This window comes from Fistularia commersonii, chromosome 8 (genome assembly GCF_037954325.1).
Source record: "Fistularia commersonii isolate RoL2024-O1a breed Wild chromosome 8, RoL_Fcom_v1.0, whole genome shotgun sequence".
Lineage (NCBI taxonomy): Eukaryota > Metazoa > Chordata > Actinopteri > Syngnathiformes > Fistulariidae > Fistularia > Fistularia commersonii.
The window spans coordinates 16951639-16971764 of NC_141291.1; the positions used below are offsets into that span (position 1 = coordinate 16951639).

Genomic DNA, 20126 nt, shown 5'->3' on the forward strand with positions numbered 1-20126 from the left:
CTGGAAGGAGCCGGGAATCCAAACAAATTATGCCTGAAGATGAATGGCTCGATCAGGGTTTCCAGTCTTCTGCATACCCCAGAAATCAGACTGCGCTATGAAGGGACAGCATTAGACATTGTGGACTGTGACTTCAGAGCTCCACCATGTGGCAGACTTTCCGGGGCTCAGACTTGTCTGAGGCAAGAGGGCTCACTCTGCCGTTGCTTCTGCAAAGAGTGTCAATCTCGGAACACATTTTTGGATGTGCAACCGCAGATAAAGACGCAAATGAAACCCGAGCTGTCAAAAATTTACTTTATGTTTTACACACACAATTTAGAATTTGAATGGATGGGCTGAAATAACTTTTAGAGAATGATTTCACACCACAAGGAGTGAGATGAGGACTTTTGTTTCGATGTTTTAAAATTATATTTATTTAATCCGCCATTGTAATCAGAATAACTCTTAAAAAACAATCGAGAACAAGTTAGCAATTCCAATAATCCAACCACACAACAGTACTTAGAAAAAAGGAGGGTTTATAGCCATCCTTACTACACCTGACAAATGAGATCTGGAACCATTTCTGGCATTATAGAGTTTCAAAATAATAATGAATAATATAAGAGTGCAATACATTTGGACGGGAAGAGAAGAAGTGAAAAAAAGAAGGGCTTTAGGACGGTTTCACGGAGGGTGAGTTTTGCTGCCTGCTGGTTCTGTTTACAATACACGATCTTCGAGCGCACCGGGAGGGAGACGTCGTCGTCGCTCGGACGGTTTTTGCCGATGTTATTCGAAGTGTGACGCCGCCGGCGGAGCTACTCTCTCCGGATGCAGTTCTCCACCTGCTCTTTGTCCGCGGCCGGATGACTGGACGACACCGCCGGTGAATGATGTCAACGGTTTAGCGCCGTTATTCTTTTTGCAACGTCGGTGGGCAGAAACTTGAACCGAACCCCTGGCGTTTGTCAAGAAAACAAGAATAACAGCGACGTAGCAGGAGAGTCCTAGCATCCAGCTCCGAATGCAGCCGACGGGCATCGTCAACGTCGCAAAGTGGAGGGCTGTTAGCTAAAAACCACCGGCACCCTTCTGCCCTTTCCGTGAGGCGGGAGCGGCGTGTGTGACGCAAAACACCAGTTGAGAGAAATGCCCTTTCACGTCAGACCGGGAGACAAAGCGGTCTGGTGTCGAGTCGCGGGGGAGGAACGGTAAATGCGGTGAAACTCCCGCAATGTTGTTCGGAAGGGACGTCGGCCAGTGAAACCGCGACACACTCACGGCGACCTTTCACGGGGGTAAGTACTAGGACGCGTCTCCTTTGTGAACCTGTGTGTGTGTGTGTGCGGGCAGTAAGTTGGGGTAGGTCTCTCACCGGCGGTAAGTTACCTTTCCTCAACCATCTAATTTATCCTCACACCGTGGGTTTTATATAGTGCGTAGTTCAATGGCCGGTCTGCTCCGGTGAACAGCATTCCCTCCACGTCGTCTCCCCCTCTGTGTCAAAAGCACTTATATAACCCTGAGGGATTCCTCTTTGCAAAGACTTCCTGGCCCCCTTGCTGGGAGAGAAAGCACCACCCCGGCTGTTGGAGGAGCACCATGTGCACCCGACAGAGGAGGGACTGAGGAGAGCACAGGCTGTTCGCTTTCCAGCCCTCAGTGAAAACACACACACACACACACACACACACACACACACACACACCATCTCAATCCATCCCTAGTGATCACGCCACTTTTCTCGTTTTAAAGTGAAAGTCCAGTCATTTTTTGTGTTCATGTGTTCACTTGACCTGCTAGCTTTTTATTCTCTTCGTATCTAAAACAGACCTGCGCATTTTACCGGCTACATCCGGCCAGCCAAACTATTTTTTTTAAGTATTTTCAATCCATTTTGATTGCAGAAACTCTTTATTTTTTTCCTTTTGTTTCATTTTGTATGGATGATTACATACAAAACATTTATACGATGATGAATAATTTTAAAGTTGAAATAAAATGGCCAAAATTTTAAATAATTGAACCGCAATTTTCATTCAGATGATGAGATATTCTCATTCAGTTTCAATCTGATTGTGATGCATTAATTTACATCATACCTAGTTGGTCCAAGCATAAAAATGATCAAAAGTTATCAAACAATCTGTTTGGTTGACGGTTTTTGTACATGATTCATGTTCAAAATAAATGCACTTTACTAACTGCTGATATTCTAGGAATTCAGTGAAATTCAGTGAAAGACTGATCAGAATCAGTCTCAGAAATACTTTATTGATCCATGAGGAAATTGAGAAAATCCATTTGAATAGAATAGTCCTTTAATTAGCCCACAGTGGGGACATTTCAAATTAAAATTGTAACAATGATAATAGTAATTAAAGAGTCTCAATTAATGCTTTATATTAATCTGTTTTAGATATTTATATTTATCTGTTAACATTCTTATTTTATTTTTATTTTTATTTTTATTTTAATTCTGCTAGTCTCTGAGACAAGTAATTAAGAGCTTCCTCTTTTCTTTTAAAAACTGACTGAATGGTGTTTTTTCACCACAGTGTTGACATTGTGAGAAAATTGCATTAAAAAAACCTCATCAGCAGCTTTCCTGCTTCAGTGTCTGTTACTCAAGATCATTTGCAGATTTGATTGTGAACTGTATGACATATTTCTGTCTCTCACCCTAAAAGTTCTGCATGAAATAGCTGTCAGTCTGTGGATTTTCTTGACTAACCAGGCCATCACTCCAGGAGAGGGGTGTGTCGGTTTATTTTTTTTCTTTCGTTATTTATTTACTTACCCAAATTTAATTTTAAACCTTTTTAAGCTCCAGAACAAATATCCCTGTCAGTTCCACAGAATTAGATGGAAAGGACACATCTCTATGGATTACATATCTAAAAAAACTAGGTTGAGACTATCCACTGGCTTTACAACGGCTATTTTGATTTTGAATCATTCTTGCAAGTGTGATAAATTAATCTGTGTTTTTGAGAAGTATGACTTTGTTGATTCAATCAAATTATCAGTGAAATTGCATAAGAATCAGAAAAATAACCATGAAAAAAATCAATGATATCAGTATTTTAGGAACTGACTTCAAGTAAAGATTTTCAAGGTTTCTGTGGCTACAAAACAATCCATGTATGGGTGGACTCTGAGGCAGCTGCCAGTTCCTTCCACTGTCCCAGATGCCTTTTCTATACTCTCACCAGAAACAGGGCTGTCAGGAAACACCAGATTACTGCTCACAAGAAAAATGGACCAGCTTTGCAGTAAATAACTACATACTTTATTATATCACCCAACAATAAACTCCATCCGTATAATGAAAACAAACGGGTAAATCAGTCGGAGAAATGGATTAAGCCCTTCAAAGTCCTATCTATGTTTTGCCAAACAAATTACCATTCACTATGTTCTCGGCTATCATAAATTTTGGCCACCATATTTAGGGGTTTAGAATCCCAAGGGACCCTGCTTAAAAGCGTAGCTCTAAAGAGGAGTATTTCTTCAGCGAGAGGGAAGGGGGTTCACAATTCGTTTAGAATCCATTTTTAAATCCTGCAATCCTTTTTAATGCTGTCATTTCTAATTTATTTGGTCTGTACTCAATTAATTTATTTCTTTTGACGCTTGCTCATTTATCTATTTATTTACTTATATGTATTTATTTATAAAGACCTTTTTATTACATTCAGCTGTATATACAGCACAACTTTGGCAAAAATCAACCGCTGCATTTAAACCATTATGGATGAACCGTGAGCAGAAGGCATCTACTGAGCAGCGCCAGGGGAGCAGTTGCGGGTTCAATGTCTTGCTTTGACAGGCGAGGAGGACTTGAGCCTGTACCAGCCAAACCCGTAAAACTTAATGTCAGGAATAAAACCTTCCTGCTTCCCTGTTGACCAGCCACTATATTCTCACTGTCAAACTATGCAGTGTCAATAACAAGCATGGTATCTTTCAGTCTGCATACAATAAATAGTTTCATCTGATATCACAGGTAATGTGACCCACAAAGAGCTATTTATGATTACTACATAATTATAGTCAGATATAGTGATTGTTCAAATGTCAGTAGGAACTAAAAAGTCTGCATATATGCTAAAACTGATTGCCAGGAAGCATTTTTTGTAACTGGAGACATTGAATTTAAATGCCTGGAACATTTTGGGTGCAGTGACTAGAGATGCTGGTTGTGTCTTGTGGTCAGGGCTACGGGACGCTGAACACTGACTTAAAGTCAGGGTATCAGACGTATATTGATCCGCAACTTACGTTACCCTTGTAACACAAGTTGCAAGGGTAACAATAATAGTACATGACATTATTCAAGTTCAGTACAAAGTCAGTACAGAGTCATTAGATAACTCCTCAAAACCGTCACAAGTGTTTGTTTTTGCTGAGGCAGTTCGGAAAAAGGTCATTCTGGCACAATGTATATAAGGCAGCAGTAAGTGGTCAATATTCTGTTTAACGCTTCTCAGTTCTGTCTTTTCCCGTCCGTCTGGTTGTTTGGTTCTATGGGGCTTTTATATGTGACCCTGTAATGTACATGGTGTTCAATTTTTTCCTCCCACAGAGTTTTCCTATATCGCTCACTCTGTACGTGGGGACTGACCATCACTTCCCTCCTCCACCTGGCTCCTGAGCATCATGACATCGCCTGACTCGCCCCCTCTGGTTTCCCCTTCTCCGTGCCCTGCTCCCCCTCCATCACTTCCCACCTCCCCAGTTCCGTCATCCCCAGCCCCATCCTCCTCCTCTCTCCCCGCTCCACCCTCACTGCCTCCCACAGGGGAGGTGATGGTGCTGGCTCTAGGTGGGAAGAAGCAGAGGGTGCTGATTGCGCTATCCATCCTGCCGAACCTCTTCCTGGCCTTCCTGCTTTCCTCTGATCCCCTCATCACCCTCTCCTCACCCCACCACTGTCGTCTGCCGGGCACCCAGCCCTCGCCTGAGTTTCTGAATGCCTCCTTGCCATGGGAGAAGGGGACAAGGCCCGGGGACAACGGAGGCCTGTCCCAGTGTAAGCAGTACGCCAACAGTAACCAGACGGTCGTGGTGGATTGTGAAGCCGGCTGGAACTACAACATAACAGAAGGACTGAGAAACAACATCGTCACTGAGGTAACACTTGGGGGGGCCCTGGCCTAGTTTGATGATGCTGGATATACCAATATACCAGCTGAAAATGGAGAGTCCGCAGGTTTTGTTTATTTATGAGTGTAGTACCTTAAAATGCTGAACATTTAGTTTTCTTTTTAATCCAGGATTTATACACAGGGGTTTTGCTGACAGCACAGTCTCCGTGTATGCATTGTTTTCTTAAGCCTTTTCATAGCTGCTCATAGTTGTAAGTTTGACATCAAATCTTCTGCTGTTTTAAATATAAAAAGCCACTGCTTAAATTTAGGAATAATTCTATTTATCACAATTGGCACGTCTCTTGAATAATTATTGGTCATAAAAGTCAACAGAAAGGATAAACGAAAACATAGTTTTTACTTTTGTTTCCCACTTTCTACAAATTATATTACAAACTCTGTCTTGGCTTGAGTCTTTTAACCATACTGTGGTAATTGAATTTTTTTCAGTGGCATTTCACAGTGCTTAGATAATGTACTTCTCTGCCTAGTTAAAAATATAGCTTCGACTCAGATCACTGAGAAATTCCAAAGAGGTTTGAGACATCTTGGCAGTGTTGGAATTCAGGGAACTTTAATATGACACGAAGAACAGCCTCACCTCATTGTCTGATAACTAATAGAAAATGAAATCATAAGTAGTTATAAAAAAATATAGCCCTGTCAAATTGTCGAGTAATATCACAGTGAATTACATGTTTTTCAAGTTTCAGGTTTTAGGAAACGGGTATCTGATTTTTACTGTCAATTAAGAATGAGTCTGCTTCTCAAACCTAGTTAGGCTTAGCTATTAAAATTCACCAGAAACTAAGGACCCTCAACAGCAACAAGAAAAAATACTGGCAAAAGAAAGCTCTTAGGAATGTTCACTTCCTTCCTCATCCTGATGTGAGTAGTATCATAAAATGAAATATTTATTAAATGTGTTGGACACATTGAGATACGAGCCCCACTGACTGCACTTGGTGTGACCTTTCAAGGCTGGCACATTTACTGTGGTGAGTCAGTATATGAGCGCAGGTAATAGTTGAGAACCCAAACCGCATTGAAAAGAAATTCCAGCTGAGAGTTTCATATCAGTCAACTGTGGAGTTTGGGTATTATTTTTGAAGTTGGTTTTTGGGGAAAGTCTAGTCTTTGGAAAGGCTGTTAAGAAAGTTAATCAAGTTAAGAGCTCTAATTCTACGCCTACATAGTACTAATTGTTCATTCACACAGTAAGTTTAAGACCATTTGACAAAGCATTTTCACTTGTCTATTACAACGGTCAGGTAACTGTTAAAACTATTAATTCAGAGTGGTGAAAGTAATGAAACACCTCCTCTTTGTGGACAGCTGGCTTAAGGGAATATATTCACTTCACCGCACCAGAAGAATTTTAACACTTTAAGCCCTTCCTATATGTTTTCCATCCCTCTTGCTATTAAAAACAGATTACAGAATGATTAAAATGGATTTTATTTGAGGTGGAGCTTATGTGTGTTCTTTGATGGATCCGAAGTCGAGTCTGTTGCTGGAATTCTTTTCTCAGAAACAGGCAGGAAGTTTGATAAATATAGAAAACAAAGGTTGGAAGAAGTGTCCGAGTGTATTAATTAGTATGGTCAAAACGTTCAGCTAGGATTCTACCATGAAACACAGTATTTTTATGGCTTAATGTCTTAATTGGAGTCTTGGCAGCCATAGTTTCTATGCCATATGTTATTATGTACTCCTGGGGCATATATCTGTTTTTACTTCTGTGCTTAGTGATTTGCAAAACACACCCAGCCCTTTAGGCAACGAGAAAGGCAATTCTGCCCTCAATGCTGTATGTAAAATACGCAAAGGATACAAAGGATACATTTAGTGGGAGTATGTTTTTCAGTAAATATCTGCAGACATACTTGCAATTGGTGGAACGTGGCAGACCCTTCCATCCCTCAGTTCGCATTCTGAAAGTTATCCAGGTGAGCAGACAAGCAGGAAGATTCTGATATGGGGCATTATTATTTAGCTTTGCTCAGAGAGTATATTTGCTAAGGTGACTATCCAGTGAGCAGGAAGCAGAAGGTCCTCTGATCAGCTCTGCTTCCATTGCTAATCAATCATCTCTGACTTCACTTCAGGCAAATGCCACTTAACATCTCTCCTGATCGGTATGACTTTACCATTGTTTGAATGATCAGTATGAATAAGCATCATTTGAAATCATCATGCAGTTACAATGAGAAATGCTTTAAATTTCTGAAACATGATTGGTGCAACTTTGTGTGCTTGTTTTATCTGGACCATTTTCACAAAACCAGTTTGGTGACTTTCTGTCCATGTGTTTTACCGTCTTTTGTCAGTGTCATCCCAAATGAACATGATAGGTATCCATGCTTCCCTTTACATGTCTAGGGGCTCTGTGCCTCAGCACAGGACGACTGATATTATGTGACAAGCTTTTATGTTTCGGTGCACAATCCCCAATTATGCAAGGCCTTTTTATCAGCAGCTCTCTGTTCTCACTCTCTAGCTTTCTCAAGATCATTAAAATGATTTTGTTTTCCGTAGCCATCAGACATTAGCAGAGCTTAGCTGTTAATGCAAATCAGTGGGTTGGCTTAATGTGATTAAAACACAGGTCTGAGAGCAGATTTCTGTTGTTGCCTCCAACAAATAGGTTATGTTTTCAGTATCAGTCCATTTGACTATATTTAATGGGATTACACAAAACTATCTGGATGATTTTCATCAGCCAAGCAATAACATGTTAAAAATACACGCAAATCTGTTTTTAGATTGTGAACACAGTGTACAGCATATTTACATGAGCTTGATGTTTTTTTTTTTCCAAAATTAATTTTGTGGGCTCACACTCTTTTGTAATGTGCTAAATTACATGTGAGAAGGGCAGACTGGTTTTGTTACGTAACACTCTCTCTTTCTGTTTACTGCTGATCTAGTAATGCACCAACTGTCCACTTCCTGCAATGGCCACACAAAAACCCCATTATGTGGTTACATCCTCCTGAGTTGGTATAATGATCTTAGCCTCCATTTAGTGCTCAAAATCCACATGAAACTATCTTGCACTGAACAAAAATATGTGTATATATTTTTGTCCCGTTTCCATGCACTTATTGAAATCTCAGTATTATTGTCCCGTCACACTGGATTCACAGACGATCTGGTATTGCTAACATCAAGTATGTAATCAAAGTTTGTGAACCCGAGCTTAAATCTCCCCCTCTGTTAAAAGTGTTGGTCATTTTAATCTCATAACATTGTTTAAGCATAATTTGGGAGATTGATGTTAACTCCTATATTTTTACATTCACCAGCTGAAGTGTAAGGTACGCTAAATTAAGTTTTTCTCAGTACCTACAAATTTGTTGCATTACAAAGAATATTTGGCAATTATTGTCAAGTATGCAACTTACAGTTGTATAAATCAAAACCCAATGGTTATTATATATTATTATATTGTTTAACTCAAGGGTGGGCAAACTAAGCCTTGCGGGCCACATCGAGTCTGATATGTACTGTTAACAAATGCGTTTTTTATCATTTTTATTTTATAAACCCTTGGTTTTAATCATGTAAATATACAGTTGATGTGTTACAATCTGTTATTCTGTATTACTTATATTTCTGTGAATCGTCCCTGTTCCTGTAGTTCTCATTGTGGGAAGAGTTGCTAGGCTCCTGGCCTTCAGTCTTAAGAAGTCAAAGCAAATAAGATGATTAAAGAAAAGGAAAAAAAGACACAGCATCTGCATGTTTAAGCGCAGACCTTTCTAGGAGGCTATAAACAAAGCACTGATACTTGATACTTGGTAAAACACGGTGTGTTCAAGCTGATGGTAAAGGAAAGCTGATAGGAATCCAACGCCTCATTAATGAAAAAGCATGTAGAGTATTGCCTTGCATAGCAATAAGTCATTCATTGCTTTGTATGGTGTTGTAACCATATTTCTAGACATGTATTGTGATATGTGTTGCGTCTTCGGTAAAGATCCTGACCCAATTTGCATAGTGAGAATGTTTCTATTTTGGTGAAATTGGAATTTTTTTCAGCTGAGATTGGCTTTTGGTTACTGAATAAACATGTTAGATGCAAAATGTTTTACATTATCATGTATCATGTTCATATATCTTGAACATTAAGATTGGGTCTCAAGTATTGTAAATTGTGTGAGCTTATACAATATATGTAAGAACAGAGTTTTGCAATATACGGTAGAAGTACTAAGAAGAGAAAGAAACCATCACTTTTTTAAATGTAATAAAAGGCTTATATATGGAACAAACCTACACAGAAAAAGTCATTGCAGTTTCATCAATTAACATTATGAATCAAATAATTTATCTAATAGACCAAGAATCGTCTGTTGTTCTAGACAAATCCATATGTGTTTTACCTAAAATATGATTATTTGTAATGTCATTCTGTAGATGATACTTATTATCTCCAACAGAAAGGGAACATTTTATGGCATATATATATATGTGTGTGTGTGTGTGTGTGTGTGTGTGTGTGTGTGTGTGTGTGTGTGTGTGTGTGTGTGTGTGTGTGTGTGTGTGTGTGTATATATATATGTATATATATATGCAAGAGGACTAACTAACTAACTATGTATATATATATATATATATATACACACACTGCAGTAGTCCTATTAGTCAGACTTCATGTCATGTTGTTGTCATCGCAGGACTAGAAAGTAGTATCACAGGTCCTCACAGGTCCTGTTCATGGTGTTGTAGCCATCAGCCTCATCTGTCTTATTAAGTTTGTCTTTATGGTTAAAAATTGTGTTGTGATTAATATAATTAACATAATGTGATTAACCCCTTCCTTTTGTGTCTGTGCTTTCCAGTGGGATCTAGTGTGTGGTCAGTACTGGCTGGTGCCAGTTGAAGAGGTGTGTTTCATCCTGGGTGTGTTGACTGGGTGTCTAGGCTTTGGCTATGCTGCTGACAGGTAATACATCCGGGTGTGCTGTGCAAGTTCTTGTAATCATGGACATCATGTTTTGGAGTCAATTTGAATACAGTCATATGCTGAAAAGACTGAATTTATAGTGAAATAAGAAGAGGTCTTCATTTGTTACTGTGTCAGAGTAGATTTGTAATTGGTCTTTGGTATTTTAACAAACACATGCACTTTAGAATCATATGCAGACCACATATCCGTGAATGCTGACTTTGCAGTTTCACTTCTGCGAAACTCTATACACACACAAACACACACGCACAGTATTAAAGAGTTGCATAGATGATGTTCCTTTTAATGTAATTAGACTTAGATTTATAATGCCTGCCAGCGATTCCATTTTCAGTGTGCTGCTTCCAGCCTTCTGCTGAAAGAGAGAGATTTAATGTCAAATGGTCCACATACAATTTTTATTATAGTAAGAAATCATTTTATGGATGCACAAATGTTGTTTGGGAAAATAAAACAAAGCTCACTAGCAAACATACTCCTTCAAGCAGGCAATGAAGTATAGTACTGAATAAAGTAAACTTTTTTACATTTGCCATTTTTAGTTTGCAGCATCCTACTGAGTTGCACCCCGAGCTCTACAAGAACATAATTAATCCCTCTATGCCTGCTGCAAAGCTCACAGTTGTATTTGAGGGGGAAATTTAGCCAGTTTAATCAGCTAAAAGCTATCGTTGATTTGCAGACCAATTGTGCATAGCATCTGTTCGTAAAGCTGTAAATGCTGTCTTCCAGCAACTGCCACAACAGGGGAGCACTACAGTGTTAGAAGAGAATAAACTTTTCATCCCTGATTTGTTTATCATCACATCTAATGATCACTTGTGCTTTTCGAAGACCCTTTTTATATTTATTTTCCTGTAATTTGAACGTGATCAGCTGCTTTTAGTCAGCATTTAATCCAATTTTATATCGAATTTAATCTGAATTAAGCTTGTGTTCAGTTGAGCTGGGTGTGTTGTTAATGCTATCAAGCGAAATGGGATGGGTAATTCTTCATGAAATGATACAACAAAGACTCGTCTAGAAATCATCAATCTGTGCATCTTACGTAGTTCATTGTAATGTTTTTGGTTGATTAGAAATAGGTGTAGTGTTCTCCTTTCTGCAAAATTACTCATCGCATTGTTCATTTTGTGCCATGGTCTTCATTTGGATTATAATTTTCATGCATGGATCAGATATACCGGTAATCAAAATTTAAAACATTCTAATATCTTCCGAGATTAAGTGTCCTGTAAAAAATGTCATGTAGATATCTGTATTTCCTTGCAGACTTGGCAGATCCAAGACCCTGTTGACATCATTGACTCTGTCTGTGGTGTTTGGGGTGCTGGTATGTGTTTCGCCATACCCCTCCATCTTTATTGTTATGCGCTTCTGTCTGGCCGCTGCCAGTGCTGGAGTCTACCTCACTTTATACATCACGCGTAAGTAATGATGTTCCTTGTTCATTTCTAATGGGAAAATACATTAATAAGAACTTCTGGTTTTCGAAGACATTCGTATGATGTGTCAAATTGAAGGCTGAGGCGTCAAATCTGACCTGACACATCATTTTGTGTCGCCAATCAGAGCCTGCAAAGAAATATAATTTGCTAATAAATTTCAATTTTGTGTTCAGGAAGTATGTGCAACTACATGTCAATTAATGTTTTACATTAATTACATTAATTGTCTATGTCCCATCTTTTGTCTTTCAATTCTGTTTTTGGAGCTTTATGACAAATAGTTAAGAGGTAATTCCATACAAGAATAGCAAGGGTTTAAAGATCCCATATTTACTAGTGTCTCTTTCAAGACCAAAATTATGCCACCAATATTGCTTGCTATAAAGTTGAGTTAGACACACATAATCTGTAAGTTTATCCAGATACAAGAAAATTATACATTATTATTCTGTATGTGTGTGTATATGTGTGTAAGTGTATATATATGTAAGTGTGTGTGTGTGTGTGTGTATATATATATATATATAAATAAAATTTCAATGTTGAAGGGATGGTTGTTTTTGTTTGACCTTAGGTCTGGAACTTTGCGAGCCATCCCTGAGGCTGTTAGCGACCATGTTGGCTGGACTAATGACTGTTGCTGGGGAGCTCTTGCTGCTGGCCGTGGCTATAGGCTGCCATTCCTGGAGGGGCCTGTTGGGCGCTGGAGCAGCCCCACTCACACTTTTCCTTAGTTATGGGTATGAGCTCATTGAAAGTCATACACATAAGTTTACTTTCTCAGTGTTACAGAAACTTCCGATTCCACCAGTCGGTTTTGCAGATCTTCCGCCCAACTCTGAATCTTTCGCTCTTCCTTTCTGATCCCATTCCAAAAGTCCAGGATTTCCTTTTACATGTTTGTACTTGTTAATTAATCATATTGGTAATGATCAGTTATATAATGTAAAAGAATACAGAATGTCCCTATTGTGACAGCGGCTTGGTTGGTAGATTCCTTTTACATACTTGTTCTTGTTAATTCATGTTATTATCAGTAATATTATCTGAAAGGATTCATAATGTCCGTATTGTGACAGTGGCTTGATTGGCTTAATCAGAGGTGGAGTTAGTTTTGCAATGTTTGACTCAGTGCGGCGGTTTCTGCTGTGCACCATGCAGATACTAATTTTTGACTGACCTGTTTGCACTTTCGACAACTTCAGAGCTGTTCTAAGGCCTATTATTTCCTCAACGTTAACAAACACAGTTATGCACTCTTCAGATATGCACTTTCACAAAACAGATTTTTTTACTTGCTGATTTGATCGGTTTGTGTCTAGGAAATAGGAAAAAGAACAGGAGGTGCTTTTCATCAAGTTGCAGGTGACTGATGTTTGTTTATGTCAGTGCTGGTCAGTGTTCACATACAGTCAGAAACTGTGAGCCTCATTGTCATCTGATAAAGTGTCTCGATTTGGCCTGACTTGCTGAAAGCTTTGTTGGATGTATTGATTATAAGTCCCTCATCACACTGAACCTTTTAGCTCATGTCAGAATGGATTAAAGCTACTTTATTTAAAGTTCCCAATCCCCCGAAGGCCTTTGTTACAAGATAAACCTTTACAGAAGTTTTCAAAACCAAAGAAACAGATAATACAAAATTGCTAGCAGGGGACTTTGTATGGAAGGAAATGGGAAAATGGAATGGGAAATGAATGGGAAAAATTAATTACTGTAATAAATTACCCCCCCCCCCCATGTATATTCTGCTTTACACCAAAATAAGAAAAGATAATCCAAATCGTAACCAGCTTTCTGAGTAAAGGTCAGAGAACATCATAGAGTTTCTTGTTCTGCTCTTTTGCAGCATTTCCGGTGTTTTTCCAGAGTCTCCTCGCTGGCTCCTTTTGTCAGAGCGATCTGGAGACATGAGCTCCTTCACTGAGAGAAGAAACTCAAACAGAGATGCTAGAGATGATGAGAGTTTCACAGGTGTGTTTGCAGCTTATGAACAGTGTTTCACACTAATGTGGTTATTGTCTCCCTTCATTGGAGAGCAGTTTAAGATAGGCAGATACATGCTGTCAGGAAACATTTATATTAAATATTGTTTGCCATGTCTGTTCAAAAAGGAACCATCTGCAGAACTTTAGATCTCAGCTGCTCCGTGATCCGTAACATGTTGAATGAGGTCAGAAGAGGTAAAGCAATGAGCTGATTCAACTCATGAAGGGCATGACGTTAGAGAAAGAGAATAGATAGGTGACAGAAATAATTTTTTTTAATAAACTTAAGGTATCCATATGTTTGTTGTTTTCATCACATGCATGAAGCATGAAGGCATGCTTATGGCTCCTTAAATTCTACCCTCATGAACATTTAAACAGCATGCCGGGAAACTTTTGTGACTGCTCCCTTAAGGGTTGCTTTGCTATATCAGTGACTCACAAGGTATGTACAAAACCACTGAACCAGCCATAGTTACTAATCAATGGCAACAATGCTGTATAACCAGAAAATGAAGATCCTAGTCATGATACGCACCATGGAGCAATCATTGTTAGTCCTATTGCAGCGGCCATTTGCTGTCCATCAGTTGTTGGTCATTTCATCCAAATAGTGTCAGCTTTTGTCTATTTCAATGGTCCTTTTCTTTCACGTGAATGAAAAATAATAACTATATTTTCAGATTACCAACAGTCTGTCTTAGTACACAAGCTGCAGACACACATTGCCCAGGTAGCACATCCCTTACCTCTTGCTGCTGAAAAAGTCTTAAAAGAAAATGTGGTTTACTATTACACTCTAAGAGCTGAGATTCTATAGCAGCTCAACTGTCTGTAAATTTAAAAATGAGGTATATTTACTGAGCTCTGACTGCTATTATAAAGTGATGTCAGACCTTGCTGTATCAATCCCCCCGAAACAATTGTTTGGACCTGACCTTCAGATGTGTATTTACTGTAATTGTAATTGCAAATTTGGGTTCACTGCATTGAACACAATCGTTGCAAATGCCAGCATGAGAGAAAAGTCTACATTTTGTCCAGGTTAGCATGTCATAATTCCTACTCTGTCGCATAGTTATGTAAGAAAAATGCACAACAGCCTTCCCCTTTAGGGAAAGGTTCAACATTCAAAAAATAATAGAAGTACTATAGATGGTTATTCAAGTTTGTACTTAAGAGCTGAAATTATAGGATGATGATGATATATGAGTTCATACTTAAAGTCTTAAACTGTCCTGTACAGCACTTCAGGATGTATACAAATAATTTACAGGCTGATTTTTAGAGTGTTTGTCAATTTAGTGAATTCATGTAGCCTTAGGCTCAACTTTTCTGTCAAGCTTTAGTTTCCTTTCATCAGTTTCATTATTGTATGACTATTGTGAGGTTTGCTTGCTTGCTTTAGATTTGTCTTCATATCTGCCCACAGCTACATCACAGTTATCAGCCATGCATTGACTGGTTATACGCTGTTTATACATTTTGAATTATTTATAGATACTGTTCCAGTGACCTGGTAATGCTATGTAATTCTTAGTTGCTCAGACTGACCATTTGTATGAGTAGCCAACTGATTTACCTGCATGTACTTTTCAAGTCTTGCCTCAGACAATAAAAAACCACAATGCCATTTGTTGCCTACAGAGCTGGATTCAGAGGCAGCCCCCTCCTCACGTCCCCACCTATCGTTACCTGAGCTCTTCCACAGCAGGAATATCTGGAAGAACATGTGTGTGCTTGGCTTTACCTCGTAAGTCATCCTTTAGATGTCTGACTTTGCAACAGTGCAGTTTGCAGTGAGTCCTTGGTGTCAGTGAAACTTTTAAGTCAAACTGCTGCAGGCTCGGAGTTCATCCACAAACTTCTCTGACATTCAACTTTGCTCACTCATTCTTATATGTTCCTTGACTCCTAGAGCCCTTTCTATTTAAAGGCTGTTTTGAAATACATGAAAGCTTACGGCATGTCTTTGTGCTTGTATCTCTCCTCCCTCAGATTCATCTCTCATGGCATTAGTCATTGTTACAGCTCATTCCGAGGTGACGTCAGAGGCACAGCTCCCAGCTTCTACTGGACATACTTACTGTCAGTTTGCGCAGGGGGCGGTGCCTGGCTGTTGCTCTGGTTGATTGTGGACAGGTGTGGCCGCCGTGGCATCCTGCTCCTCGCAATGACAATGACAGGGCTGGCATCTTTGATCCTCCTTGGACTTATGGAGTGTAAGCATGCCTTAGCAAGATATTCTGTCCAAATTTTAAGGAAAGCCATTAATAGGTCTGTGATTTAGGTAGAGACCAGTCTTCCTACTTCTCCAGAACCTCTCTTTCTATTCCATTATGTATTCATGACTTGTATGAGAATTGAAGGTCTCTCTTCTTCAAGTTCTAATTGGAGTTAATGTAAAAGTTGTTTCTTTTGACGCTGAGCTCAGATTTTGGGTTGCATTAGACTGGCAATTGCCATCTGATACTGTTTTTAACTTGGAGCTCATATATAATGCATCACATTAGGAACATGCTCTTAAGCTCTGTTTGTGGAAAGATACAAGCTTCATACATCTGTTTTTGTACTCTGGTCTGGAATACATCTGTTTCCTCAGTCTCAGCCTCCCCCTTGTGGCTGTAAAATAGATTGCATTTAACTTTATGTAGGACACTGCAGTGGCAGCAAAGTCAAAGCTGTGTCAGATGCTGTACTTTTATCATGAATCAAATGCTGAGGGGGTGCAAGACAATGATCAGGATTTAAGTGGACCTTCTGTCCTCTGTATCTTGCCTTGGCAAGAGAGTGTAAAGTCACTTATTTAACCTCACATCCTCATATTGAATCAAATAATAATTTATTATGCTATCATAAATGATAAATACTGTACCAAAATAAAGCCTCTATCTGCGTTTTCATCCTCCCAGATCTCAGTGAGACAGCCATCACAGTTTTCTCAGTACTGGGTCTCTTCTCCTCCCAGGCCACTGCCTCCCTCAGTATCCTCTTCACTGCAGAGGTCATGCCCACTATAATCAGGTAAGATATTAGAGAAACCTTTTGCAGGCAGTTGAAGAACCAAACTAAATTTAAAACGTGATCTTTCATTGTAAAAGTTTTTTTCCATCTTTTTCCATGTATGAATGGGATGTAATTTTCTGTTTTGAAGTACACTTAATTCTGGACTCAGTCATGAAAATTAATTACATCTTGGTTGTCAAAAGTCAAGATAACTGTGTCCTCACATAGGACACAGTTATGCAAACTGAAGACTGACACTGTTGCATAATAGGACTTCAAAATTAGGTGTCCTGGACAGGAGGCCCCTTGTTTTTCTGGTTGTTCAACACAAATTTCACTCATCTTAGTCTTTGAGAGTGATTCCACTCCATCAGTCATCTGACCACTTTTGTATAGTATATATAGGAACATTGTATTTTGCACTAAAACATTTTTTAATAAATGCACAATAAGTAATTAGTCAAAAATACATCTGAGATTGTTTTTGTTATTTTGAATTCCCTTTCAAGAGAGCCTTCGCATAAGTTTTGAGGGAATCAAAACATCAAAAACTGGCATTTCTTGTGGGGTGGGCCTTTTTTTTAAAGTAGCACATTTAAAGTCTTAAATTGTTTCCAAATATTTCTTCAGAGTTTATGACAAAGCAAATATTTTTAATTTTATTTTGCATGGATCAAGTTAAGATAATTACTCTGTATCAGTTTGACCTGTTTTATTTTGGAAGTGAAAATGTAGAATTCCTGAGGTTGAATAAGATAAAGTCACACAAATGAGAAAAAGTCAAATGCAAACCTTCAAAAAGCTTCCCCAGAGAAAATGACAGGAGTGTCCTCTTGGAGGTTGTGGAGACCAACTCTGAAGCAGATCAACTAAATCTGATTGTGTGTCTGTAGAGGGAGCGGTGTAGGAGCTGTCCTGGCGCTGGGCTGTGTCGGCCGCCTCAGCTCACCACTCATGGACCTGAGGAACCACTACGGCTACTTCCTTCACCATGTGGTTTACTCTTCTCTGGCTCTGCTGGCCGTTCTCTCTATCTTGCTGCTGCCAGAGAGCAAGAGGAAGTCGCTGCCCCAGACTCTGTCTGACGGAGAGCAGTACAAACGCCCCCCACTGGGCAGGAGGCGGCGGGACAATGTGCCGCTGCTGGCCACACCCAACCCAGAGACCTAGAAGATCCAGAGACAATAGGAGGGACTTGGTTCACTCACCTTCCCCGGCAGCTGGCCATAGAACAGCCAGAAAATGGACATTCACGCATCTACACGCCGAGGGAAAGGACAGAACATAGAGAGAAGCAGACGGGGACTATGACCCCGACATACCCTAGTCATTCCAAACGCAGGCGGTTTGGTGAAGCTAACATTCAACCACATCTTACTTGATTTTCTTGACGTTTTTGTTTTTTGTCTCTGACCGCAGTTAATATTAACTTTAATAGACCTCACTTAAGTCATTATCCATGTTGTCTCCTCCTACCCAGACTGCTAATGCTCCTTCATACATGACACACCCAACACATGCTGGTGCACGCTGCCACCAGCCCAACATGTCTGTGGTAGAGATGTTAGGTGCTTGTTGCGAAGCTCCCGACTGTGTTAGCTGTCGGAAGTATAATTTCTGTAGATGTCTGCTGTGTCCAGCACAACAAGTCCTCAAGAGTCGGACACCCGAGCAAAGTGCGTGAAAGTAAATTTTTTAAATCTTTTACGTGCTGTACAGTTTCACAGACACCCCCAAGCAGAGATGGGTCACATTTCTCATGTATGACGTGACACTTAAGGTGCTGTGGGTGCTTAATGCCTTGTAAATACTCTAGATATTTCTTTAACTCTTGGAGCATCCGGGTTTTTTTTGTTAAAGCTGACTGTGCCTGGAAACTGTACAGTATAGTTTGCTATGCCGTGGAAATGTGTGATGCAGAACTCTTTTGGTCCTTTAGAAAACTGGGGTTACACTGAACAAAGTCTCCCTCACAAGGTGCAGTTTGGTCTACAATATGTCACTGCTCCTTTTGTTCGGTCAGTATTAGGATCAGGCGAGAAAACAGAATGCCCTCAAAACAGAACTTTGTGTCCAATTTTTAAACTTGGCCTGGAGCCAGAATTATTTATATTGTATTTATGTTTTATCACTCAAAATGGCTTGAATGGGGAAAATCCAAGAGGATTTGATCTCACTCAGTACAGAAGCAGTGTCACCATATTCCTATCTGCATGTTTGGAGGCATCGAAGGGCTTGTGTTTTTCATGCGTTGAAGCTTGTAGTTACCTAATACCTCTTCAGATGATCAGTCTCAACTGTAAGACATTGGCTGGCAAGAGCAAACTACTGTAGAGCGTTAAATGACGATTTGGCTAACCAGGAACATATTTTTTGTCCAGACTTTTAGTCCCCCTGTTTGCTCTGTGATGCTGGTTGAGGGGCCTGATGATTCTGCTTCATGAGAATGAGAATTGAATCCGATCGAAGAGGTCCCCCTCGAAGTTCCAAATGAACCCCCCGACTCATCCAAACACAGCCTGCTTACTCGTAAGTACACTGACTCGTGAGTTGGCATGAGTCGAGTCATGATTGACAATTAGCAAAGCATGTCTGTCACAGTGCTCCAAACACACCGGAGTGCATTCTAGTGGGCTCTTTTAATAATTTTCTCAACTCTTGTTTATGTGATTGGAAGAGGGAGTGGGTGCTGCACCCTTTGGACCGAGGTTGAGGGTTGTTAAAAGAATGAGGATGAATAAAGACACAGCTGCTGACAGTTCTGTCAGCTTCAGGCAGGGTTTTTTGTTTCTCTGTGTCGCTCTACAAGTCCTAACACTTTTACACCGGTGATTATAATATCCAGTTAACTTGGCTGAAGTAATTTGTCTTACACTGATGGTCTGTTCAGTGACTTGTGTGATGCAGTTAACTCTATAACCTGATTTAATGTCAATAAAAGTGATAACAGAAAATATTATCTTCCTTATCTTTTCACTACAAATCATTTGCATGCTAGATTACTGTAGTAATAACATTGCAATTTTTTGCACGTCTCTTCACTTGTTAGAATGATATTTGAAAGTTGCAGGATGCTAAAAACAGCTAGCCTCGTAGTTAACCTAGGAATCATCATTGGGGGTAGGCAAAAAATCTGATGGCTATTAGTCACCAAGCAGGCTCAAACAATTAACCACAAACAAGGAGTTTCTCAGACGGAGCCTTCAGGCACAAAGGGCCATTAAAATCCTTAAGTATGAAAGGCTTTGCCCTATGAAGCTTTAACTGACAATAAGAAGATCTAAGAATGACACTATGACAATGAACAGAAAGCCACTGATGGACTGGCAAAAAAACCCAGACAAATAAACAGACAAAATAACCCCAATGATACATGTGACTGCCCGATTAAGAAATGTCATTTTTTAAAAATGATATCTTAAATCAGGATAAGGCCCATGCTTAGCACAATCCGTACAATATTTGAAAAAAAAAAAAAGAAACCTGTGTAGGTTTTTTTTGGTCTTAATTATCGTAATGGATTATTGATGTAAAGTTTGTCCATGATGTGTAATCCATACACAGTATA

The 20126-nt window shown here is 39.6% G+C and overlaps 1 protein-coding gene across 2 annotated transcripts; it reads left to right on the forward strand.

The window, feature by feature from the left end:
• Positions 1-764: 764 nt before the first annotated feature.
• slc22a17 (solute carrier family 22 member 17) lies at positions 765-19512 on the forward strand. 2 transcript variants are annotated; one of them, XM_086151448.1, is made up of 10 exons: positions 765-1286; positions 4577-5124; positions 9989-10092; positions 11389-11543; positions 12139-12304; positions 13414-13538; positions 15200-15305; positions 15551-15774; positions 16465-16576; positions 17452-19512. In XM_086151448.1, exons 2-10 carry the CDS (start codon positions 4651-4653, stop codon positions 17726-17728), a joined length of 1743 nt encoding a protein of 580 aa, XP_086007574.1. In that variant the 5' UTR covers positions 765-1286; positions 4577-4650; the 3' UTR covers positions 17729-19512. The 2 variants fall into 2 exon arrangements, with proteins under 2 accessions (XP_086007574.1, XP_086007575.1); XM_086151449.1 differs by having other exon boundaries at positions 766-1286; positions 4730-5124.
• Positions 19513-20126: the final 614 nt, after the last annotated feature.